Raw genomic sequence first — 26820 nt, 5'->3', positions numbered from 1 at the left:
ACATGCTTCCTAAAGACCATAAACACAACCACCCAGGATGCCCCATAGAAGCCAGTTACTGTGCCACCAATGAGGCAATCTCTGCTCTCATGGACCAGTATCTTCAGCCTATTTCCAGCAACCTATCCTCCTATACAAAAGATACCAACCATTTCCTCCACAGATTCTCCACAGTTCTTTTTCCTTTACAACATGGTGCTCTGCTCCTCACTATTAATGCCACCTCCCTTTACACTACTATCCCTAATGCCCAAGGTCTAGCCACTATTCCACTCCATCTTTCCCAGTGGCATATGGATTCCAAACTTACGACTTCCTTCCTGGTCACCTTGACCAACCACATCCTCACCCACAATTAATTCTCCTTTGAATGCCTCTCCTACATACATATCCAGGGTATGTCAATGGGCACACACATGGCACTATCCTACGCCATTCATTTGCCATTTAGAGCAATCCTTCCTAACTCTCTAGAAGTTCACCCCTCACTTGTTTCAGATTCACTGAGGACCCCTCATCTGGTTCAGATCATTGATGTCATCTTCATGATCTGGAATGAGGTTGACACCCTATCCACATTCCTTCAGAACCTCAACACCTTCTATCCCATTTTCTTCATCTGGTCCTCATCAACCCAAAAAGCACCTTCCTCAATGTTGACCTCCACCTGCATAAGTACCTCCATCCATATCAAACCTACCAACCACCAGCAATACCTCCACTCAGCTGCCACCCACCCCATACCAAGAAGTCCCTTCCATACAGCCTAGCCACCCATGGCTTTTGCATCTGTAGTGAGAAGCAGTCCCTCTCGAAATATACCAAGGGTCTCAATAAAGCCTCCACAGACCATAATTACCCTCCCAACATTGGACAGAAACAGATCTCCCATGGCTTATCCCTCCAGTCACCCAGCACCTTCCAAAGCCCTAGCATCCGGCCATATAGGAGCATTCCCTTCATTACTCAATACCACTCAGGACTGGAGCAATTGAATCACATTCTCCACCAGGGTTTCCACTACCTCTTGTCATGCCATGAAATGAGGATGTCTTACCCACTATCCTCCCCATCCCTCCACAGTGGTTTTCCACCACCTACCAAACCCAAACAATATCCTTGTCCATTCGTACACAAGTCCTGTTCCCAACTCCTTTGTCTCATGTCTCATATCCCTGTAATAGACCTAGAAGCAAGAGATGTTCTTACATCCTCCCATCACCATCTACTCCAGTCTGATCAGAAGCATCACTTATTGATCAAAGGCAGGGCTACCTGTGAAAACAGTCATGTGATCTACAACATAAGCTGCAACCATTGTGCTTCATTCTATGTGGGCATGACAACTGGCAAGTTGTCTGTCCGCATGAATGACCAAGAAACAGCTGGACCATCCAGTTGCTGAGCACACTGCCCAACACAATGTCCTTCATTTTAATGACTGCTTCACAGCCTGTGCCATCTGTATCCTTCCTACCAACACCAGTTTTCTGAACTGCATGGGTGGGAACTCTCCCTTAAATATATCCCACATTCCCATAACCCTCCTTGCCTCACCCTTCCTTACCAAGTGTTCTTCACCCACCTATCCCCTTCCCTGTTCCCACTCCACAGCCTTCTGTTCCACTAGCAGACCCACAATCTTTTACTTCTCTCCTTTTATAGCTAAATCTATCAGCAAACATCCATCGGTGTACTGCCAGTTGGACACAATGAACCGGCAGTACACTCGTGGACTGTTCGATCAACAATTACGCCAGGAGAAACTCAACAACTAAATCTATGAAAATTCGTCTTTCAGTCCTCAGTTACATATAAAGAAATATATATTAGGGGATGAAAGTTTCTACAGAAATGTCTCCATGAGAATACAAAAGGCATGATTAAGAAAAACATTGGACTCCAATTACCACACTTGCTTTTTGGTTAGAAGTACATTTGGAAAAGACTGTGGTTCTAAGGCCTTAATTATTGTGAGAAGTTTAGAAGGTGTTGCAATTTGTGAACAACGTAGAAATTCAATTTTAAAAAAATCTGTGCAGATCATGCAGTCTGCACAAGTGAAGCAGCAGGCACTAAGGTAGTTTATAATAACCGCCCAAACCCAAAATTCAAAACAGCAACTGCAAGGAATAATACAAAACATAATCACAGAATATCACTTTACTAATAGGCCTTGACTCTCCAACTATATAATCTTTAATTATTCAGTGTTCATCATACCTTTCTACCAAGAAGATTTTCAAATCGAGTTCTTGCAAAATTCCATGCACCCATGTTCTGATGTTCTTCTTGACTCCAAATGAACACTACAACCAGAAGAAAATATGTTGAACACAATGATATCCTTACATTTCTTCAGTATCTCTAGACTGATCTAATGTTCAAACTTCAAGCACCCATGTGCACATTTACTCAACTGTTAATCACGAATAAAATCAGGAAGAATGTCAATGAATGACACATTTTGCCTTCTGCAACATCTAGGTGCATCAAACATATTTGCATCTAAGACTTCCATTTACCTTTTGCAAACTTATATTTTGCAATTTCCTGCTGTAACTGCTTAAGAGGAAAAGGTGACAGTCCTTCAACTCTCACAATTGCGACATCTTTCACATTTAACTTCTGTCTCTGTGCTTCCAGAGCATAGTAATGTTTTCCACTGACAAATATAATTTTTGTTACATTCTGTGCATTCACTTTATCATCCCCTGGAAAAAATAAAACCTTCATTATCTGTGTCAGGTTATACTATAAATACTACATAACAACTTAACTTTCAAAATATTGATTAACTAAGAAGAGTCTGAATCATTATACTGTATTTAGACATCTGCACACAATGTTTACAATGATTTCATGAGACCTACAAGAAGCACATGCATAAATTAAACCTCATTAATTTATTAAGAATGCAATCAATGCATAAAGTAAATTTCAGAACTTTATGTACAATATAATACTATAACATGAAAGCTGTCATAAAGTTTACATTGGCATTTAAGTAAAGTGTTAAATAGAGAAAATTTTCTGCCACTCATTTGTCATAAAATGTATATCTATTCACACTGAAAGGAGTTCATGGTTTCATTAACCTGAAGTACAGGAACATCTACGTCTACTTTTACGTGGATATTCTGCATATAACATTTAAGTGCCTGGCAGATGGTTCATCGAACACTTTCTAAATAATTATCTATTATTCCAATCTTGTGCAGCATGTGGAAAAAAAAACAAACACCTATATCTTTTTGTGTGAGTTCTGATTTCCCTTATGTTATTATGGTGATTGTTTTTCTCGATGCAGGTCAGCATGAACAAAGAATTTTCATATTTGGAAGAGAAAGTTGGTGATTGAAATTTCATGAGAAGATTCCACCACAATGAAAAACGCCTTTCTTTTAATGATGGTCACCCCAAATCCCGTATCATTTCAGTGACACTCTCTCCCCTATTTTGTGATAATACAAGATGTGCTGCCCTTCTTTGAACTTTCTAGGTGTACTCTGTCAATCCCATCTGATAAGGATCCTACACCACACAGCAGTATTCTAAAAGAGGATGGACAATCGTAAAGCAGGCTGTCTCTATAGTAGATCTTTCTAAGTGTCCTGTCAAAAAATGTAGTCTTTGGTTAGCCTTTCCTACAATATCTTCTATGTGTTCCTTCCAATTTAATTTGTTCATAATTGTAATTCCTAAGTATTTAGTATAATTGATAGCCTTTAGATTTGACTGATCTATCATTGTAACTGAAGTGTAACAGATTCCTTGTAGCACTCATGTGGATGACTTCACACTTTTCTTTATTTAGGATCAATTGTCAATTTTGCACCATTCAGATATCTTTTCTAAATTGTTCTGCAATTTGTTTTGATCTTCTGATGACTTTATAGGTCAACAAATGACAGCATCGTCTGCAAACAACCCAAGATGGCTACTTAGATTGTCTTCTAAATATTTTATATAGATAAGAAACAGCAAAGAGCCTGTAACACTACCTTGGGGAACGCCAGAAATCACTTCTGTTTTACTCAATGACTTTCCGACAATTACTATGAACTGTGACTTCTCTGACAGGAAATCATTAATGCAGTCACATAAATGAGACAATATTCCACAAGCATGCAATTTCACTACAAGCTGCTTATGTGGTACAGTGTCAAAAGCCTTCTGGAAGTCTAGATGGAATCAGTTTGAACTTCCTTGTCAATAGCACTCAGCACTTTGTGTGAGTAAAGAGCTAGTTGTGTTTAACAAGAACAATGTTTCCTAAACTCATGCTGACTTGCATCAATAGACCATTTTCTTCAATGTAATACCTAATGTTGGAACACAATATATGTTCCAAAATCCTGCTGCATATCAATGTTAATGATATGGACCTGTAATTTAGTGGATTATTCCTAGTACTTTTCTTGAATATTGGTGTGACTTGTGCAACTTTCCAGTCTTTGGATACAGAACTTTCGTTGAGCAAATGGTTGTATAAGATGGTCATAGGAGCTACTGTAGCAGCATGTGCTGAAGAAAACACATAAAAGTAACAATTTACATCTCATCATGCCCCATCAAAGAAAAATTTCCTTCAACACTCTTCTCATGTTTTGGTGCAGGAAGAGGTTCACCAATATATCTGCCACTTTGCACTCTGCTGGCTGATATTACAGTTTCAGTGAGCAATTCAAAGAGTATGATGTATATAATGAAACTTTATGTGGATATGTTTTGTCTTTGAATGAAAAATTAGGTTTTATGCTGACTTTCCTGAAGACTAATTGTCATTAAATTATTTTACAAATGCAACAAGAAAATCTCATCCTTTGCTGCTTCAGTGAAGCTCTTGTATTGAGCAGCTGTTGATGACAGAGCAATGGCTCTATGGTTGTGTGAACACCTTGATGATATTTGATGATATCTGATTACTTTATTAGTCAATAAATGACAGCATCGTCTGCAAACAACCTAAGATTGTCTCCTAAATCTTTTATATAGGTAAAAACAACAAAGGGTCTATAACACTACCTTGGGGAAGTCCCACAATTAGGACCTAGACAACGGGAGATTCCCCTTATCATTGAGACAGGTCATTACCTTGAGATTTAATTTACTGATGATGTAAATCCAATAACAAGCTTAGAGTAAGATTATTATCTACTTTAATGTTTGTGTCTGTTCAAGAACAATTATGAATGAAGTTTTGTGGAATATAACTTACTGTATTTTATAATGGGTTCTGTAGGTTTAATTTATTAACTGTTAAAATCTAATGAGAGGTTTTTACAATCTTCTGTTGGGTGGTAATAATAATTGATATGGACTTTTTACAAGGGGATTTATACTGTTTTTAATTTACTGAATGCTACATTTGAGTTTGTATCAATTTTTTGGGAAGGATGTTAGATCAACTAGATATAAGCAGTCAAGCCACTTGCTTAACCTGACTTGTCTAAAAGATTTAAAACAAGCAAAAGGTGTACTAAGCTAACCACTCAACCCTCTTTGTCATTTAGTCCATGTATGGACAGAAGTTACTACTTTCCTTGCTACTCTCTCCATAGGATTTCAATAGTACTGTCTTAGAATCAGTTTCAGTGCCTGCGGGTACGAAGCTGGTGGTGTCCCTTCTGTAGATTTGGTGGACATCTCTGTCCTCTGTCTCAACATTAAAGGCACCTTCCCATAAGATATTCTTACTTTACTGTAATATCTTTGCACTATAGTAATCGTTGAGTAATAGATGTGAGTAGCAGCTAGCATGCTGAATGGTCATTGTGGCTGGAGTGCTGAGATATAATGAAATAGTTTGGAAGTATATGAAAAGCTGGAGTGATAAAGTGTTTGTATATACACTCCTGGAAATGGAAAAAAGAACACATTGACACCGGTGTGTCAGACCCACCATACTTGCTCCGGACACTGCGAGAGGGCTGTACAAGCAATGATCACACGCACGGCACAGCGGACACACCAGGAACTGCGGTGTTGGCCGTCGAATGGCGCTAGCTGCGCAGCATTTGTGCACCGCCGCCGTCAGTGTCAGCCAGTTTGCCGTGGCATACGGAGCTCCATCGCAGTCTTTAACACTGGTTGCATGCTGCGACAGCGTGGACGTGAACCGTATGTGCAGTTGACGGACTTTGAGCGAGGGCATATAGTGGGCATGCGGGAGGCCGGGTGGACGTACCGCCGAATTGCTCAACACGTGGGGCGTGAGGTCTCCACAGTACATCGATGTTGTCGCCAGTGGTCGGCGGAAGGTGCACGTGCCCGTCGACCTGGGACCGGACCGCAGCGACGCACGGATGCACGCCAAGACCGTAGGATCCTACGCAGTGCCGTAGGGGTCCGCACCGCCACTTCCCAGCAAATTAGTGACACTGTTGCTCCTGGGGTATCGGCGAGGACCATTCGCAACCGTCTCCATGAAGCTGGGCTACGGTCCCGCACACCGTTAGGCCGTCTTCCGCTCACGCCCCAACATTGTGCAGCCCGCCTCCAGTGGTGTCGCGACAGGCATGAATGGAGGGACGAATGGAGACGTGTCGTCTTCAGCGATGAGAGTCGCTTCTGCCTTGGTGCCAATGATGGTCGTATGCGTGTTTGGCACTGTGCAGGTGAGCGCCACAATCAGGACTGCATACGACCGAGGCACACAGGGCCAACACCCGGCATCATGGTGTGGGGAGCGATCTCCTACACTGGCCGTACACCACTGGTGATCGTCGAGGGGACACTGAATAGTGCACGGTACATCCAAACCGTCATCGAACCCATCGGTCTACGATTCCTAGACTGGCAAGGGAACTTGCTGTTCCAACAGGACAATGCACGTCCGCATGTATCCCGTGCCACCCAACGTGCTCTAGAAAGTGTACGTCAACTACCCTGGCCAGCAAGATCTCCGGATCTGTCCCCCATTGAGCATGTTTGGGACTGGATGAAGCGTCGTCTCACGCGGTCTGCACGTCCAGCACGAACGCTGGTCCAACTGAGGCGCCAGGTGGAAATGGCATGGCAAGCCGTTCAACAGGACTACATCCAGCATCTCTACGATCGTCTCCATGGGAGAATAGCAGCCTGCATTGCTGCGAAAGGTGGATATACACTGTACTAGTGCCGACATTGTGCATGCTCTGTTGCCTGTGTCTATGTGCCTGTGGTTCTGTCAGTGTGATCATGTGATGTATCTGACCCCAGGAATGTGTCAATAAAGTTACCCCTTCCTGGGACAATGAATTCACGGTGTTCTTATTTCAATTTCCAGGAGTGTATATTGTAAAGAGGAGGCAAGTTCAGTGTAATAAAAAGTGTTTTGGTGCAACTGTCGACTGTGGAGAGTTATTTACTTCATACTGGTGACTGGTGTATTGTTTGACTTCAAACTTATCTGTTTGCTATTTACTCCTCCCCTCTGATTAGAGCCTTACATGTGGTGACTGAGACAAGATACTCTTCAGTGTAGACGTTCATGATGAGGATAAGCTGGCAGAGCTATTAAAAAGTTGAATTATGATCACAAAACAATCAAAGGCATGTGCCAACAACAGTCAGGATGGTACCTATTGCTGAGCGATCAAGCAGTGTAGCAGACCACAAGTCACAATGGATTTGAATAGAATAATAAAAATGTGAATTACATAAATGGAATGTATTTGCAAAAACAAAACATCAGAATGAACTAAAAGAACACCTAGGATAAGCCTTTAAAGTCATAGAGCACACCATGCCACACAGTAGTAAAAGTGCAAAATGACAAGAAGTAAGTTTATAAGGAAAAAAAGTATTTTTTGCAAAGAAATGCTGAGAGAACAATTGACTGAAACAGTCATAAATTTTGAGTGTGAATAACAGATGACAATTCAAAGTGACTGTACTTTACATGTCTGTTCACACTGTTAAGACTGAACTATTCCAAAATTATTCATTATGGCTGGAACTGGAGATAATGCTACATGCAATGGCATGTGTTGTTCAGAGGACCATAGTGGAACTGAAACACAGGAAGAAATGTTAACTATGGAGTCCTTAGGTGTCCCAAATATATGTGTGGATGACACATCAGGAGCAGACTGGATGACTGAATCAAAGTAGAGGTTAATTTTGGAGAAAACACAGTGAAGATTTGCAAGGGCAAAAGAGAGCAGACAGCTACATTTAAAGATAACAATATTACAGAAGATATTTAGCCATTTGTGAGAATATACTATGAAGACTATGGGAAGCAGGCACAAATAGATCACATAAAATATGGCAGTTTAAAACAGCATCTAGATGAGGAAGAAAGCCCCATTAAAGAAGAGAAAAGCACTCAGAAAATCACAGAGAATGGTACCAAAACTGTAGAAAACAGACCAAAATACCACAAAAGGCAAGTAAACCCAAAAAGGGCATGTTAAGAGAGAAGATGGAAGTATGGATGAGACGAGGAAGCCAAGTGAGAAGGAGGACTCAAAACTATTTCATAAATGTCATATGTTTGTCACTGAAGTAAAAATAGAACTTATTTTATTGTATGAGAAAGAACAGTAAAAAAAAGAAGAAAGATGGCAGACTGAAAATTTCATTACACTGTAGTGACAGCCAGGACTAACTTTATAAGTGTGAATGACAGTTAATTTTTTTAATGTTATTTATGGATGGACACTTAGGTGCAGTTTGCTTTACTTCAAGTTAACCTGTCAAGAGCTAGCAACAGCAGTGAATCTAGACATTAATACAATGGAGGGACTGTCCCCCCTGATGAACTCCGATGATTATGTCACATCAATGGCTACTGTTTCTCAACATGACCACCTGGGCTACCACCTGAGACCCATGAATGCCCTTACATGATGGACCATGAGTGGCATATCAACAATGCCTCAAACAAAAGTGCTTGTGTATAGTGCAAGTGAAGGAAAATGTGTATTTCATGTTATGTTTTTTGATTGTATTGTTTGATTTCTGTACTATTTTCTTTCAGCTGATGAAGTTGAACTAGAGACATAAATTGACTGATAATATAGATGTTGCATTGAATAATAAAGTGATCGATGTCTCATGTCTAGTTGTGACATTTGATTGTTAATCTTATTTTGTATTTTGTTCATCTGATATGGTTAAAGAAATCAGAGGATTCTGAATCATATGAGTATGATTTCTGGTTAGCAGGTGTACCTGTAAAGTGGGTAAGAGCCTGCATTAGTTCTAAACAATTAACAAATTGTTTAGTACCTTACTAATGTGGAACACTTGTGAAGTAAGTTAGTTTCTGATTTTCTTAGTTTCCAATTTTATTATCTACAAGTTTTTGCCTATTCTTGTTTGTAGTTTTTCAAATATTTTTCGCCAAATTTGAAAAAGAAGTTGATAGAGGAATGTAAGGTATCCTTGTGTTACTGTGGTACCTTTGCCCTAGGGTATCACTGAGTAATAGAGTTGAGTAGCTGTTAGTGTGCCAAATGCTGTTATGACTAGAATTCCAAGATATAATGCAATAGTTTGGAAGTATATGAACAACTGGAGAGCTAAAGTGTTTGTATTTATATTGTAAGAAAGTGCATGATCAGTTTAATCTGACTTTGGCATCTATCTTCTTTTTAGATTCTAAACAGCCCTGACTCTACCTATGTTTTCTTCCTTTCCCAAAGGCACCATTCTATGTTCAATAGTTCCATAATTGTGTGAACCCTTCTTTTGTCTGTATATTTAAACCTGTTTTCAAACTTTACATTTTTTAACTTATTTTGAAAAGAATAGTTATGGAATGAAATACATAAGACGGATAACTTAAATATAATATGGTCAAAGGCCAACAAACTCTGTTGTTATATAAATAAAAGATTGTAAAAGGTCATATGTGACTGGTACCCCCAAAGTAGGAACTAGTTGCAGTGGTATTTTTAATATAAACTGATGAAGCAAGAATAGCATTAAATTAATATATGTAAAGCTATTGTATTGAAACAGATAATTCCAGTATATAGAAATATTATAATGTTAACATAAGTAATTCAGATGATAAAACTGCTGCGTCCATGCCTATATAGCGTTATTTGACTTCAAATGAAACAATAAAAAAATTAATAATTAAAAAATATAATACTTACCTTACGTAATCTGAACATGTAGTTTTTAAGGAGCAAACCAAAAGACATGAATGTTGTAAAATTTGAAATTATCCCAGCAAATCAACTGTTGAAAAAGATTTCAGGCTTGCAGCCAGTTGTCGTAAATTTCCTTGCACAATATTTTGGCTGGACAACTGCCAGCCATCTTCAGGTGAGCTGAATGAGGACTGGCAAAGACGTTCACCGCTTCATCTTATATAGTGAGCTGATAGTACTGCTGCACATGCATTGCAGTTGCATCCAACACTGTATGTGCCCTGTGCACAAGGGTTTTAAGTACAGATATGGTATGGGATGGGTAATGGCAACTTGAAAAATGCAAATACAAATCAGTGTGAGTGGGCTTACGATAGACAGAATGTCCCACCGTGCCATCACTCTTCCGTTTAACCAAAACATCCAGGAATGGAAGGCAGCCATCTTTCTCTAGTTCCATAGTAAATCGAATATTCTCCTCCCCAATGCAGTAATATAACCACTGAAGGAAGAGCTGCACTACGGAACCTTCGAGAAGATCCGGAAATAGTGGTGCTGAAGGGTGATAAAGATAATTCTACCATTTTGTTACCTCATGGGTTGTATTTGGAGAAGATATACAGTCTACTTAGTGGTACTATGTATCAGAGAATTGATCAAGACCCAACAGCATGTGTGCAATGGAGGATGTGTGTGCTTTTGAACTCTTACTTGTTAGCACTTTTGAACTCGTCCTCGTTAGCTCCAGAGACCATAATGCAGTTAAGACCGCATGGCAGCATACCACTGAGACTGTATGGTCTTCCCAAAGTGCATAAAGAAGGTCTGCCTTTAGGCCTGTAGTGAGTAACATTGATGCACCCACATATGATTTAGCCAAACATCTACCTTCTTTGTTGAGGCCATTTGTTGGCCAATGTTCACATCAAATACGGATCTCTGCTGATTTTATCAACAGACTGGGGGCTCTCTACTTAAGTAGTTTGGATCTTCTAGTGAGTTTTGATGTAGTTTCCATATTCACAAAAGTACCTCTTGCGGATTCCTTGATTCTAATTCGTCAACAGTTTGAATCGGACATCACTGCATTGTTTTGACATGCTCTTTCCTCAACCTGTTTTATGTTTAACCAGGAATATTTTGAACAGTCTGACAGTGTCGCCATGGGCAGCCCTCCGTCTTCCCTGGTGGCTAACCTTTTTATGGAGGATTTTGAGGAGAGAGCACTTGACTCAGTGGTTTGCAAACCAATGGATTTTTGGAGATAGGTGAATGATACTTTCATAGTGTAGCCCCACACAGAAGAAAAGTTAATGGAGTTTTTTCATCATCTTAACTCCATCCATGAGAATATTCGATTTACTATGGAACTAGAGAAAGATGGCTGCCTTCCATTCCTGGATGTTTTGGTTAAACGGAAGAGTGACGGCATGGTGGGACATTCTGTCTATCGTAAGCCCACTCACACTGATCTGTATTTGCATTCTTGCCATCACCCATCCCATACCATAAGAGTGCTTAAAACCCTTGTGCACAGGGCACATACGATGTCGGATGCAGAGAATTTGCCTAAGGAACTTGCACATTTGAGGACGGTGTTCAGAGACAATGGGTACTCGACCCAGCAAATTAACAGGGCTTTCTCAACTAGAGCCAGGAACCGGGTAGTGGATAAAGAGGAGAGCGCGTGACCCAAGTCCCTAGCTTTTCTTTCCTTTGTTGGAAATAACTCCTTCAAGATAGCAAGGATTCTTAATAATTTTCATGTGATTGTGGTTTTTCGTCCGCCTTCTAAGATTTCGGATTTGCTGGGTTCGGTGAAGGACGATTTGTTGCTGCAGATTGCTGGAATTTACAAAATACCATGTCAATGAGGTACGGCCTATATAGGACAGACAACACGTACAGTGGAAGAGCATTGTACAGAACATTAACATTGCACTTGCCTACTGCAACCCAGCAAGTCTGCAGTTGCAGAACATTGTATTTCTAATGGACATTCAATGGAGTACAACAAAACTTTGATTTTGGCCACAGCAACAACATTTTGGGACTCCATTATCAAAGAATCCATTGAAATATGCATTGCAGGAAATCTAAGGAACCATGACAGTGGCTACCAATTGAATAACGCATGGAATCCTGTCATCTCCGAAATTTGCTCGAGACGAAGATGCCAGAAGACTTCGATGGCTGTGGCCACCAACAGTACCAACAGCAGGTGAGTATTGCAGTTCCACCAGCGAGGGCACTGTCACTGGGCGGTGTGGCCCTTCTGTCTGCGCCATTGCAACGCATGCGCAGCAGTACTATCAGTGCACTATATAAGATGGGGCGGAGAAGGTCTTCACCAGTTCTTGTTCGGCTCACCTGAAGATGGCTGGCAGTTGTACAGCCAAAATATTGTGCAAGGAAGTTTACGACAACTGGCTGTGAGCCTGAAATCTTTTTGAACAAATATGAATGTTGTTAAGAGGAAGGTTATTCAGTTAATTAAAAAAAGAAATACAAATGCACATTATGTTAAAATAAATGAATGAAAGAGATAATTCCATTACAATATTTAATGTTTAAATTAGAATTACTTAAGAAACATTAACATGGGTACTTGTTTACGTGAGGGGGGACAAGTGTGAGGGTACAGAATTTTTACTTAGTTAAAATCATGATTTTCCCCTTCAGAACCAGAGGCGCAAAGTTTTGTATGCCCTTGTTATCTATAAATAAGTAAACATGATATTTATTAATGTTTTATTAAAGTTCATTCACTTTAAAAATGTAGCTTGTGTCACATATTTTTATACATATGATATTATGTGTTATTATAAATATTTATTTCTGTTGTATTAATATTTGTTTGAGGTACTGTATGGGCAGCATGCAGCAGCTGGAGTTCATTAGCAGGCACCTGTACATCACAGCAAGTATTTTTAGGAGGCCAACTTCCAAGTATGACTGAGAGAAAAAAAGAAGTGAGAAGCATCTCCCTCCCTTAGCTGTCGTTCTGAGTGACAACTTTCCAAAACCTGTGCCTCTTTCCTCAATTAGTGAGGTATGAACAGTTCTGAAAGCTAGGTATCAATATTTTGTATTTTTAAAGGTTTCTATTAGTAGTACTTGGAGTTTCTCTTCCTCAAGGAAAATATTACACAGTTGTTTTATCTCCTTATAAGTTTAAAGTTTTCTCATTGTTATTATGCTTCTGAAACTATAATTTTACAGGAATGAAAGGTGGCAACAAAGTAACTACAAGAGTGGAAAATATTATATGAAACCAATCCATCTTGATTAGTGTCAGAAAGTTTTAGTGTCCAGTTTACCAGCCTTTATATTCAGGACTGGTTTGATGTGGAAAACCATCTAAAATCCACATCCAGGCTGGCCAATACACCAGCCCCTGTTCTCAATTCATGAGATCGATTCAATCTGACTGGTTCACCTCTCTGATTCTTGGAAATGGGCACTTTAAGGTGCTTGGCAGTCTGGGTGTCTAAAATATATGTTTAACAGTGGAGCCATAGTTATTTAAACTGGGATTGATGTAACAAAGCAGCTTACTATAACATCAGAGAATACACCTAACTGAAACATGAGAAATGAAACAGAGAACTATGTTCCATTAAACTGAAGTCCTGTTACTATGTTAGCATGTCCTGTGATGAGTGGTGTGCAGTATACAAAAGGAAGATTGCCTCACACATGTACCATCTTAATGGAACCTTCTGCACACTATATTCTTTGATGTCAACCTTCCAGTGGTTGCAGAAAGGGCATGCATTAATGTGCATTTTTGACTGGATAACAATAAATATTGGTTCTTCATGCGTGTCCTATAGCTGTTGAGCATCTTAATCTAAACCATCTGGGTATCAAAACTATGGTTTGACATATTTGAAATGTCCCATAAACAACAGACTAATGAAGATTTAATTCCTCTTTATCCAAACCTGTCTTGCCCCCAGTCTGTAAATAAACCTTCATTGCATGCACACTAATTGGCTATCTCAGCTGTCTCCTCCTCAAAGTGCCAACAGTAGTTCTACTCTCAAACATGCAACTATTTATTGTCATTAATTGTCAATAAATTAAACTGTAATGATATTTTTGTGTTTTGGAGGCAATTATATTATTAAATGCTTAGAATATATTTATCATTAATCACTTACCATATTAGATTTGATAATTCATCACTTGAGATACATTTAGTTCTCTTTCAAAATGCTCATATGTCTCAGTTAAGGGATTTAAGAACTCCCCTGTTAACCTGATCCACTTCTGTCCTCCTATACTAATGAAAGAGGATGCATCAATTGACTAACTGCAGCTTTGTTCATTTATTTTATGAAAACCAGTAGTTTAAATCGTGCGTTGTGTTAACTACAAAGTGTTTGTTGTTACAAGGATTAAACATAATGCACTAAAATTAGCATGAATGCCATCAGATTGGGAAAAAATACTGCTTCCTCATTTATAGGAAATAGTCGCTGTCTGCCTCCTACCATCACATAATATTTCCCATGTTAGAACTGTATTTATCATTTAAGCACTTTTGGATAGAAAGCAATGAGTCAAAATTTGGGAAAAAAATGTATTGCAGATGTTGCAACATAAGCTACAAATTGTTCAAAACAAGACCCTTGGGGACTGATTCACTACTGTCAATGAGTTTTCTATGCTCAGAAGGCATTCTGGAAGTTCTTTTTCAGTATGTCCTTCAAGAAGGGCATCAAAGTTGCTTTGACCTGTGCTACATCTCAGGGCATTGTCCTTCACTTGAGGAACAGGGAAAAGTCTAACAGTTAATTAGTTAGAATTGTGCTCCATTGATAAATCTCATGGTAACCATTATGATGTGGAACATGTTAAGCACATAATAAATGCACACGAGTCAAGGCTGGTTTTTTTCTTTATTTTTCTTTCTTTTTTATGCTTAAAATTTTTGTTACCTACCCTATTCCCTTAAGTGGCACAAAATGTGTATATTATACCTACAGTACAGATTTATTTATTCCTATTCAAGAATTCATCTCTGGTATAGAAGGAGTTGTGAAGGAGATATGATTTCAATTTTTTAAAACTATTACTGCTGTCTGTCAGACATTTTATTTCATCTGGTAATTTATCGAAAAGTTTTACAGCAGCATATTTTACCCCTTTCTTTACCAAAGACAGGTTAAAAAGAGGATAGTGTAAGTATTTCTTTCTTCTGGTATTATAATCATGAATGTCACTGTTGTTTTTAAACTGGTTCTGTTGTTGAGAACCAATTTCATTACTGAGTAAATGTACTGTGAGGCTGTTGTAAGAATTCCTAACCTTTTAAAGATATGCCTACAAGGCAAAGGGCAAAACTGGGACTGTTGGGAACCTGGGGAAGTGTTGTGATGCTATTCTGGCCCAGGTAGGCATTGACTATGAAGCAGACACGGCTTGGTGCAGTGTCATGATGCAACTTCCAACTGGCAGTGGTGGCCAGCATCATTCAGTTGTCTCACTGCACAGTCAGTTTATCATTTTTACATTGTCTGTAATCATTTAAAGATTAATCTGCCAGTCTTCTGAATTCACCACATTGTGCATATGTTGCATATCATCCTTGTTTCTTCTTGTTCACCTCCCATGTGCTCTAAAGCACCTTTGAACCACTTACGCCACTTCAAAATAGTGATAGTATTTTACTTCCAAACACTTGCTGGATCATGGCTAATGTCTCCATAGCCAATGTCCTGAGTCCCACACAGAATGTGATGCCATAATGCTGTCTTAATAGAATGTTGCATTTTTAAGCTTCAACCAATCCTAAAGGCAGAGGTACACTAAAATGATCATGTAACCACATGGAAACTTGTAGGTGAATGATGACAGGTATGTTGATGCCAGCCATATTTTGAAGGTGACTTCATCTTCCATTGAACAACCTGGAGTGAGAGCATTGCAATATACAATCATGCGAGAACAAAATAAGTTACATTACTTTTTATATAAACTCTGTTACTCACTACACTAATGTGTCCAATGAATCTGCATGCCTTATTTTGTGGAAAGTGTGGAAGACCTGTTTAAATTGCAGATATTAGGTATGTTAAAGCATGGTAATCCTTCTGTCCTGTTTGGGAACTTTTGACTGTGATTCCCAAGAAGCCGTTAGAATCATGTGAAATATGATTATGGAAATGTCATGGACAATATGGAAACTTCCAAATATTTATGTCTATCAGTAACCATGCTACCACAGATAAGTCCTTCTGCTGGACTGGATTGTTTGTTATCTATACAACAAATGTTATTTTGTAAGCTTCTGGCCATATCCATCTGTGGAGATTTTACTTTATCCAAATCCATCGACTTCGTAAGATAAAACCTTACTTTGTAAGACTTTTATACTCTTCATAATATTCACTTGAAATCCTTTCAGGGCCTTTAACAAATTGTTTCATGAAATTAAAATTTTCCTGCAGTATAACTGATTGTAAGAAATATCTTGGGTTACTTATGTTTTATTCAGAATAACATTATTATATATTTGCCATTCTAGTTCATGCATTATGCTTCTGTCTGTATTTTAATTGCAGATATGGATTCTGGATATCATGGTGGTGTCTTTTGTGAATACACTCGTTTTTCTGCTAAACTTAGTATAAGACCGATAAATTCCTCATCTATCTTTTATTTTGGCATGGGGAAAACAAACAATTATGAAATGAAAAAAACAGACATAAATAAACTCAAGCCATACTATGTGAGTTCGAACAGTTTTCTCAAATGTGCTCCATGTTGAGATGTAAACTGGCAACCATTTCATGTACTTTATTTATGATTTTTTTATTTCAGTAGTTTTTTTTAATGAGAAATTAAAATGTTTATTTGAAAACATTATTGCTCATAATTTGCACTGACTGTTTCCAACAATACAACCTCACACATGATAAACTTGTTTTTCCTGAACTCAAAGTCATTTTCTTTAAAAAAATTGTTTATGAACCTACACCATTAAACATTCAACATATTTCAGTTCCTATTGCTTAAATAACATTGTTACTATAAAAGGAACCAATTGGATTGTAGATTCTTCATCCAAGTACTAAGTTTGTTTGGTGAGAACTTGCCACCCACGGAAATAAAGATTACAATAACTTAGTTCCCTCATGAATAGCATTCTTTATCAATTGTATTTCACTATTTAGAATATCCATTCATACTTGTTGTTTGAGTGTTGCAAAAAGTCACACTCATCTTTCTATAACTGCACAGCTCCTGATAACTTCAAGCACTCAAGTTACACAACAGCTGGCTAACTGTAACAAAAATAGAGGCTAATGAAATAACACTTGTCCATTTGTTAAATTTTGTGATGATTTTTGCAAATCCCCATCAGGTAGACTGCTGCTGGCCACTAGACATTAAGCCCAAATTGGACCCACCCAGTGCTAATTGAAAACATTCTGACAGTGCAGCATTGTAGTACTTTGGAATGAAGTGGGATTCTCTATGCAATTTAACTAGCCTTAACATATGTTTGGATATTTTTAAAAATTTTGTACTCTGTTCCCTGTGTAATGCACCTCACATCAGACAAATGTGCATTGTTTCAAACCAAGCAAGGTAGTTAGCATGCCAGACTTGCATTTGGGAGAATGACAGTTCAAATCCCTGTCCAGCCATCAAGGTTCAGGATTTCCCTAAATCAAAATGGCTCTGAGCACTATGGGACTCAACTGCTGTGGTCATAAGTCCCCTAGAACTTAGAACTACTTAAACCTAACTAACCTAAGGACAGCACACAACACCCAGCCATCACGAGGCAGAGAAAATCCCTGACCCCGCCGGGAATCGAACCCGGGAACCCGGGCGTGGGAAGCGAGAACGCTACCGCACGACCACGAGATGCAGGCTTCCCTAAATCACTACTTAGGCAAATGCCAGGAAGGTTCCTTTAAAAGGGCATGGGTGATTTTCTTCTCCATCTTTCTGAAATCTGAGCTTGTGTTCCATCTCTAATTATTCAACTGTCGATAGAACATTAAACACTAATCTTCCTTTCTTTCTTCCATGTTTCAGGTTTATTGACAGATTCACTGCCTCAACTCTGGTGTTTACATACTTAGGTGTCTGTACAATTTCAGGTTCCTATCCCACAATCAATCAAAACAAAATCTTCTTTTAATCACATAATCATGATTAGCGTATGTCCAGAAATGTCACAATAAACAGTCACTACCACCAACTTGATAGACATTTTCTAACTTTGCCCTGTGGGTGTCAGCTTCTAAGACCTACCATTCTTAAACCATTCCTTGAGGTTATTTACAACCACTATCTTCAATAAGACTAGTTTGCAGGCTTGTGAGTTTTTCTGGGTGAGCCTTAATGGATGATTGAACTAGAATAAACATCATGGGGCCGTTCTGTTCCCATTCACACCACACACAAGAAAGAGGGTTCAGCACAGCAGATATCAATTTCTTGTACCTGTTATGAGATCTATAATGACGATTTTCCAGTATCCAGATGATCATCACTTATCACAAAGGGACCTGAAGATGGTGACACTGAAATTGATTGCAAATAAAATAAGACCTATAAATACAGCTGAATATGTCACACTACAATGTAAAGATATAGTAACAGCGATTATTCCATGATCTGTCAGAAGATGGATAAACAGAGCCAGCATGGAGCAATTCTGTCCTACTAGCTTTAGAAAGGTAGCTTTATATACTTCTGATTTAAGCCATGTAGATGCCCAAGCAGAATCCTCTCTGTACCTGTGCACATTAAAAATCTCTCATCAACCCCTACAAGCACTGTACAATGGCTCAGTTTCTTCCATACATACTTACGTACTTATCTGTGACCCACTTAAAGTACATACAACACAACACAGGCCAGGCTACATAGCCTGCATGTGCTGGTAATTACGTTCTTTAGCCCCTATGCTTAAAAATAGGTATCAACCTTCCTTTAATACTAAAATTACATCATTATTGGATGGATTTTGCGACAATTATAGCTTTAGAATGTAGCAAAGAAATGAAAAAATTACAAAAATTATAAAACTAAATATTGTAATAAACATTAAAATGTCAAATGCAGTTACACTTTTAATCACTGTGCCACATCTTCATTAATCTAATTCCATTTCTTTTTCACTACCATATATTCAAGCCACAATGCAGATAAACAAATGTCATTTTAAACTAATTGTAAATTGATTAATGAAGTGTTTTGGTCATTGTATGGAGGTCGCACAAAAGTCTTGTGTTGAACACAGCTACCAGTACAGTCTGACCATCATTAAGCAATATACCGCACATTTTAGGTCTACATCTGAGAAGCTATCATGCAGTTTTAATAATCAGTATATTGGTACGTCTATGTTACTCTGAATAATATAGTTATAAACTTCATGTGCCATGCACAAGCTTTCTTTGTTTAGCTTCACAGGATGAATGCAACTGGAAAACAAAATATACACTTGCTCTGTTGCAGATTAAATGAGGCAGATTGGTCAGTACAATATGAAACATCATAGTAAAAAAATTTCAGTACATTTTTGAATTGCTTTTCACATGTTTGCTATGAAATATTTCCACCTATAGTCATCCAAAGAAAGGCAACTAATAATCTAGAGCTGACTACCCTTGGCATAAAAATATCTGCAAAAGAAGCAGATAGATACATGCTGAGTTGAAATTCAGTAAGAGTCCTGAGTTTATTGATTAAGCCAAATGATATAAAAAACTGTTTAAGAAGTTTGTAAAAGCAGTAAAGAAAATAACAAACATTAAATTCATTAAAAAGCATGTAAATAAATCCAGAGCAGTAGGGACAATTGTCAATTTGAATTTGGACTCAAACCTAGCAACAAAGAAGTATCTTTAAAAAAAGATAAAGACAAATATTTGTACATCCTGCTTGGGGAGCAAAAAATGTTAATGATTTCTTCATAACTGTATCTTAACCTCATGTTGATGTAGACACCATTGAGATAAAGTACATCTATTTGGCTCAATCAGAGCAAGACTGAGAGTCTATTTAAATGTGACAACATAATGACAAAATGTGAAGAAAACTATATTAAATTAAAAAATAAACATTCTGTGGGATGGGATGAAATATTACAGCAGCTTCAAATATAATAGCATATTCACTATCCAAAGTAATTAAATTGTCATTGCAAGGAGGCTACTTCCCAGATTTTCTGAAATATGCAGCAGTGAAACCACTATTTAAGAAAGGCTCCAAAGAAGATATGGGAAATTACCATACAATTTACCTTCTTCCCATGTGTTCTAAAACATGTTAAATGACTTTTGCACATCAAATTCAAAATTTTAGTAAAAAATTTAATGTTGCTGTTGTGGTCTTTGGCCGAAGATTGATTTAATGCAGCTCTACATACTACTCTATCCTGTACAACCTCTTCATCTCTGAATAACTATTGCAACTTACACACTTTTGAATTTGCTTACAGTATTCACCTCTTGGCCTCCCTTTGAATTTTACTCTCCACCCTGCCATCTAATGCTAAATTGGTGATCCCTAGATGTCTCAGAAAGTGTCCAATTGACCTATCCTGTTGCCCAGTCAGGTTGCACCCCAAATTCCTTTTCTCCCAATTCTTTTCAGTGCATGATCTACTCATCTAATATTCAGCATTCTTCTGTAAGACTACATTTCAGTATCTTTTATTCTCTTCTTGTCTAAATTGTTTATTATCCATTTTTCAGCTTCAGACATGGCTACACTCCTTACAAATACTTTCAGGAAAAACTTTGTAACACTTAAATCAATATTCAGTGTTAACAAATTTCTCTTCTTCAGAAACACTTTCCTTGCCATTACCAGCCTACATTTCATATCCATTCTACTTCATCCACCATCAGTTATTTTGCTGCCCAAATAGCAAAACTCATCTACTGCTTTCAAAGTCTCATTTCCTAAACTAATTCCCTCAGTATCAACTAATTAGACTACATTACATTATCTGTCTTTTGATTTTATTGATATTCCTCTTATATCCTCCTTTCAAGACAGTGTCCATTCCATTTAACTGGTCTTCCAAGTCATTTGCTGTTTCTGACAGAATTACAATGTCACTGGCAAACCTCAAAGTTTTTATTTCTTCCCCTCAACTTTAATTCCTACTGTAGTTCTTTCTTTAGTTCCATTTACTTCTTGCTCAATGTACAGATTTAATAACATAGGGGATTGGTTAGGACTATGTCTCGCTCCCTCCTCAACTAACGCTTCTCTTTTGTGCCCCTTGACTTTTATAACTGCTGTTTGGTTTCTGTACAAGTTGTAAATATCCTTTTCTTCCTGTATTTCACCCCTGCTACCTTCAAAATTTCAAAGAAAGTGTTCCAGTCAGCGTTGTTGAAATGTTCTCTAAGTCTACAAATGTTATAAGCATAGGTTTGCCTTTCCTTAACCAATTTTCTAAGATATGCCATTGGGTCAGTATTGTCTTGTGTGTTCCAACATACCTCTGGAATCCAAACCTCTTACCAGTTTTTCCATTCTTCTCTAAAGAATTTGTGTAAATATTTTGCAACCATGACTTATTAAACTCATAGTTCAGTAATACCCACACTGGTCAGCATTTTATTTCTTTGGAATTGTAATTATTATATCGTTCTTGAAGTCTGCAGGAATTTTGCCTGTCTCATACAACTTGCTCATGAGATGGAAGAGTTCATGGCCAGCTCTCCCAAGACTATCAATAGTTCTGACAGATTTCTTATCTACACCCGGAGCTTTATTTTGACTGAAGTCTTTCAGTGCTCTATCAAATTCCTCTTGCAGCATCATATCACCCATCTCATTTTCATCTACATTCTCTTTCATTTCTATAATATTATCTTTAAGTTCATCTCTCCTGTGCAGAACTTCTATATACTTCTTCCACCTTTCAGCTTTCCCTTCTTTGGTTAGGATTGGTTTCCCATCTGAGCTCTTAAATATTCATACAGCTGCTTCTCTTTTTCTCCAAAGACCTCTTTAATTTTCCTGATATCTATTTTTCCCCTAGTGATATATGCTTCTAACTCCTTACATTTGTTGTCTAGTCATTCTTGCTTAGCTATCTTGAACTTCCTGTCAATCTCCATTTTCTGCCTTTTTATATTTTCTCCTTTCATCAATTAAATTCAGTATCTCTGGTAGTATCCCAGGATTTCTACTAGGTTTTGTCCTTTTACCTATTTGATCCTTTGCTGCCTGCACTATTTCATCTCTCAAATCTATCCATTCGTCTTCTATGTTAATCCTTTCCCCTGCTCCAGTCAGTTTTTGCCTAATGCTCTGCTGAAACCCTCAGCAACCTCTGATTCTTTCTAATTATCAGGTCCTGTCTCCTTAATTTACTACCTTTCTGCACTCTCTTCAGTTTTAATTTACAGTTCTGAGAGCACAGCTACCCCTGGAAATGCTCTGGGTAAAATTCTAACAGATGCCTTTCTCTTTCATTCCTTTCCCCCAGTCCATATTCACCTACTATTCTTCCTTTTTACTAATATTGAATTCCAATCCTGCAACACAATTACATTTCCATCTCTCTTAGCTATCTGAATAATTTTTTTTTATCTCATCTTACATTTCTTCAATCTCTTCATTATCTACTAAACTAGTTGGTTTATAAACGTGTACTACCATTAGCTCACATGCATTCCTATTTTCTTATTTAGTATTAAATCTAGTACTGCATTACCCCTCTTTTAATTTATGTTTATAATCCTGTAATCACCTGTAAAGATATCCTGTTCCTTCTGCCACTCCACTAATTCTCACTGTATCTTACTTTAACTTATCCATTTTCCTTTTTAAATTTTCTAGCTTACCTACCTGATTAAGGAATCTAACATTCCATGCTCCAATCCATAGAACACTAGTATTGTTTCTCCTAATGACAACATCCTCTTGAGTAGGCTCCACCCAGAGATCCGAAGGGGGGACTATTTTACCTCCGAAATATTTTACCCGAGAGTATGCCATCATCATTCAACCATACAGTAGAACTGGATGCTCTTGGGAAAAATTACAGCTGTAGTCTCCTCTTGCTTTCAGCGATTCGCATTACCAGCACAGCAAGGACATTTTGGTTGATGTTACAAGGCCAGATTAGTCAGTCATCCAGACTATTGCCCTCGCAACTTCTGAAAAGGTTCCTGCTCCTCATCAGGAACCACATATTTGTCTGGCCTCTCAACAGAGAGCCCCCCACTGTGTTTCCACCTACAGACCTACAGTATGGATATCTATATCACAGAGGTACACAAAGCCATTCCATCAGCAGCAAGGTTCAAAGTTCAAGGGGGCCAAAAATTTAATACAATCTTAAAAAATCAATTTAGCTTCCAAAAAGACAAAAGTACAATTTATGCTATCAATGAATTTATGAATAATGTCAGTTCCATTTATCATGTACCAGAATTAAAGGGCCTTTTGAACAATAGTAGAGTACAATACTAAGCTTGTTTGATGAAACTTGCAGTTCCATCTTTTTTTCAACTATATTTTACCTTAAATTGGAAGTCTGAAGTACAAAAGGGTAGCCTGTGGAGTCAATGTATTTTATGAAAATAATTATTTAAATTTCTTTGTATTCCAAGCCTTTTTGTAACATGTTGGAATATTAATTTTACATTTAATTTTTAAAGAATTAAATTTTCCTATAAATTCTATTTGTTACACTTGATCATAAATGCAATTAGCAACATTTTGACTATGGAAAAAAAGAAAAAACTCAATTTTTCATAAAAATCTGGTATGTGAAAGAAAATTGGTGGTGGTGGGGGGGGGGGGGGCAACAACCAAAGCTAATCCAGATAAGCTACTCATTTTTCAAAAAAGGGATGTGAGAATAATCTGTGGAGCAAAATATAGGGAGTCTTGTCGCAACTTGTTTCCAAAAACAGGAATGTTAACTGTTATAAACACGTACATTCTAAAAGCCATATTGCTTGTGAAAAGACTGCACCCAAACACTTATTCGGATTTCCACCAGTACAATACTAGAAATACAGAAAGATTTTACATCGGCAGCCACAGAACAGCACTTTACACTGCACTGCCTACTGCAGTCATGGCTCTTCCTACAATTAAACTGAAACATCAGCTTAAGAAATTTTTAGTAAAACACCATTTCTACACATTAGAAGAGTACCATATTTATACAAAGAACAACAAATGCTTTCTGAAATTATGTAAATTGTAATCAGTAAACATCTTATTTTAATTTTGTTGTAAATTAATGACCTATTCAGAAGAATGTGCCTTGTGTATTGTACCAATAACTGTAATCATTACTGTTTCTTTGTACATGTGCAGTGTACCATTCAATGTTGAATAAAGCTGTTATTATTATTATTATTAAGTCCCAATGTATGCCGTTTTGGATGGGAAATAAATGGCAATATTATGAAAATGCAAATAAGTATCTTCATTTATGTTCAACAACCTGGACCTTTACATCATCCCACAGACAATAAGAAGACAAGGCATGGAGCGACAATTCTATCAATGAAATGAGATGGGTATTAAAAGCTTTTGCTCACGGAAGCAGCTATTTTAGAAACAATTTTATACACTGCTATTTCTCATTACGTACAGTACCCATTTACATAGCTATTTATCTAACTGAAGAAATGCAATTATTTATCATCAAACTACAAAATAATGACTTTTAATACCCAAAACATTTCATTGTGTGAACATTCTTATGGGTAGTGTCTTACAATGCTGTAAGTCATATCTGACAGAGAAAAAGCAAAGGGTTATTGTAACATCAACCTAAGAAACTACTCCTTAAAGTGGAGAACTATTTCACGAGGATTATTACAAGGGCCAATCTTTGACTCAATCCTATTTCTTTTTTGCATAAATGACTTACCTGTATAAGTAAATATAAATTATCATTCAGTTTTGTTTGTGGATGTCACATAAGCATTGATAGAAATAAAAATGCAGAAGAAATTCGTGAAAATATCATAAATACTCTAGAAACCTAGATTTCAGGTTCCATCCAAATGTCCTACAATTAAAAATTTCAGAAAGACAGCTGATGCAGTTTGTATCATATCATATCAATTCCCCCCCACCCACCCACCCCCCCCCTCCACCCACCCCCACCCCCCACCCACCCCCGCGCCGTCCACATACAAAGACAAGAGTTCAGAGACTGTAATTTCAATGAATAGAATAAATTACCAAAATTTCAAAAATCTCAAAGCAGTGAGTTCCTTTTTAATTCCTAATAGTCCTCTTCTGACCCATAATGACTTCTCAGTTCTAAGAATGTCTTGGAAATTATTCCACACCTAATAATTAAATAGCTGTATTCAAAATATATACTTTATTCACAATAGCTGTTACATACTATATTATTGTATGTAGGACATAGTACTCTGTTGGTTGTATTTATGCAAGTGCTGTAAAATGCTCATCTAATTTATGGCCCTCAACATGCAACAGATTAAAAAATGTTTGTCATAAAGTCATTACCTATTTTCAAGCCAAGTTATGTGAAATAGTGGATAAGTCACTGAACTCACATTTAGAAAGAATAAAGTTTGAAATGCAGGTTGGTGGAATTATTCCATTTGCAACTATTCTACTTAGTAGATATTTTTTTCTTTTTTCTTGTAATTTACTGGTAATTAACATGCCAAATATACATAAAATGTTGAAATTCATATTTAGGTCATACTCCATTAAAACATATTATTCAGTAGTTCATCCAAGCTATACTGAACCAAATGATTCATTTAGTTTTACATAAAACATTTTCTTTTTAGAAAAATTGGTAATTGATTATGTTCTCATGCCATGTAATTATAAAAATATTGTGAACTAACAATTGTTTATTTCTACAGTAATTTACCTCATTTAAAAGCTTTAATTTCACTCTACCAAGTCATTGGTTTACTTTCTTTAAAAATTGAGTAACTGAAACATTACATATGATTAAATTTTTCATTCAGTTGAAAACATTTTCGATATTTTTTCTCAGATTTGATGTTACACTCATATTACTCTAATTTTTCTTATCCATGTGCAATTGGTTATCTGACTTATGTACTAATTAATTAAGAAAATATTAAAATTAGGAAAATTTGGAACCTGGGATGTTTACATTAAACTCAATAAACCACCACATAGGCATACACTGCATCAACTGACAAAAGATGGATAGTGAACTGGTTTCCAACAAAGTGTGTTAATATAAATACAGGGTGGCCCAAAATAATGTATACACTCTTTGAAATAGAATATCTCTTTAATTACAGGAGACAGAAATACAATTTTTATTGGTAATAATGTAGAAGGTGGTGAAAAACGTAACAATTGTTTCTTTTGTTTCAGGATTGTCAGCAAACTTCACGTTATTGTTTGAACAATGGAAACAGGTGCTACAGTGTTACTGGAAACAGAGAATGTGAGTGCGGTACACCGACATTGGAGAGTTGAATTTGGAACACCACCACTGACAAGAGTAACAATTACAAGAATCAAAGATAAATTTGAAGTCAAAGGAATGGTGCATGATATGAAAAAGGGACATAGCAGATGAAATAGAAGTTCAACAGACAATGAGTGTGTCAATGCAGTAATCCAGGCGTACACACGATCCCTGAAAAAATCTGTGAGGCAATGTTCTCATGAGACTGGGATCTGCAGAAGCAGTGTTCATAGAATTTTGCGGTATCAGAACTTTAAGCCTTACACT

General features: G+C 37.4%; 1 protein-coding gene across 1 annotated transcript in view; it reads right to left on the bottom strand.

Annotated features, from left to right (window-relative positions):
• Positions 1-26820, bottom strand: part of LOC126260926 (probable 2-oxoglutarate dehydrogenase E1 component DHKTD1 homolog, mitochondrial) — a 322465-nt gene that overhangs the window by 18706 nt on the left and 276939 nt on the right. Inside the window, exons 17-18 of the mRNA XM_049958422.1 lie at positions 2526-2714; positions 2224-2309 (exon numbers count right to left, since the gene is read on the bottom strand). Coding sequence (XP_049814379.1) covers positions 2224-2309; positions 2526-2714 — 275 coding nt within the window. The remainder of the gene's footprint in view (positions 1-2223; positions 2310-2525; positions 2715-26820) is intronic.

Source organism: Schistocerca nitens, chromosome 5, assembly GCF_023898315.1.
Source record: "Schistocerca nitens isolate TAMUIC-IGC-003100 chromosome 5, iqSchNite1.1, whole genome shotgun sequence".
NCBI classification, from domain to species: domain Eukaryota; kingdom Metazoa; phylum Arthropoda; class Insecta; order Orthoptera; family Acrididae; genus Schistocerca; species Schistocerca nitens.
The sequence above is the reverse complement of the archived record's forward strand: the minus strand, read 5'-3'. Positions and strand labels throughout refer to the sequence as shown.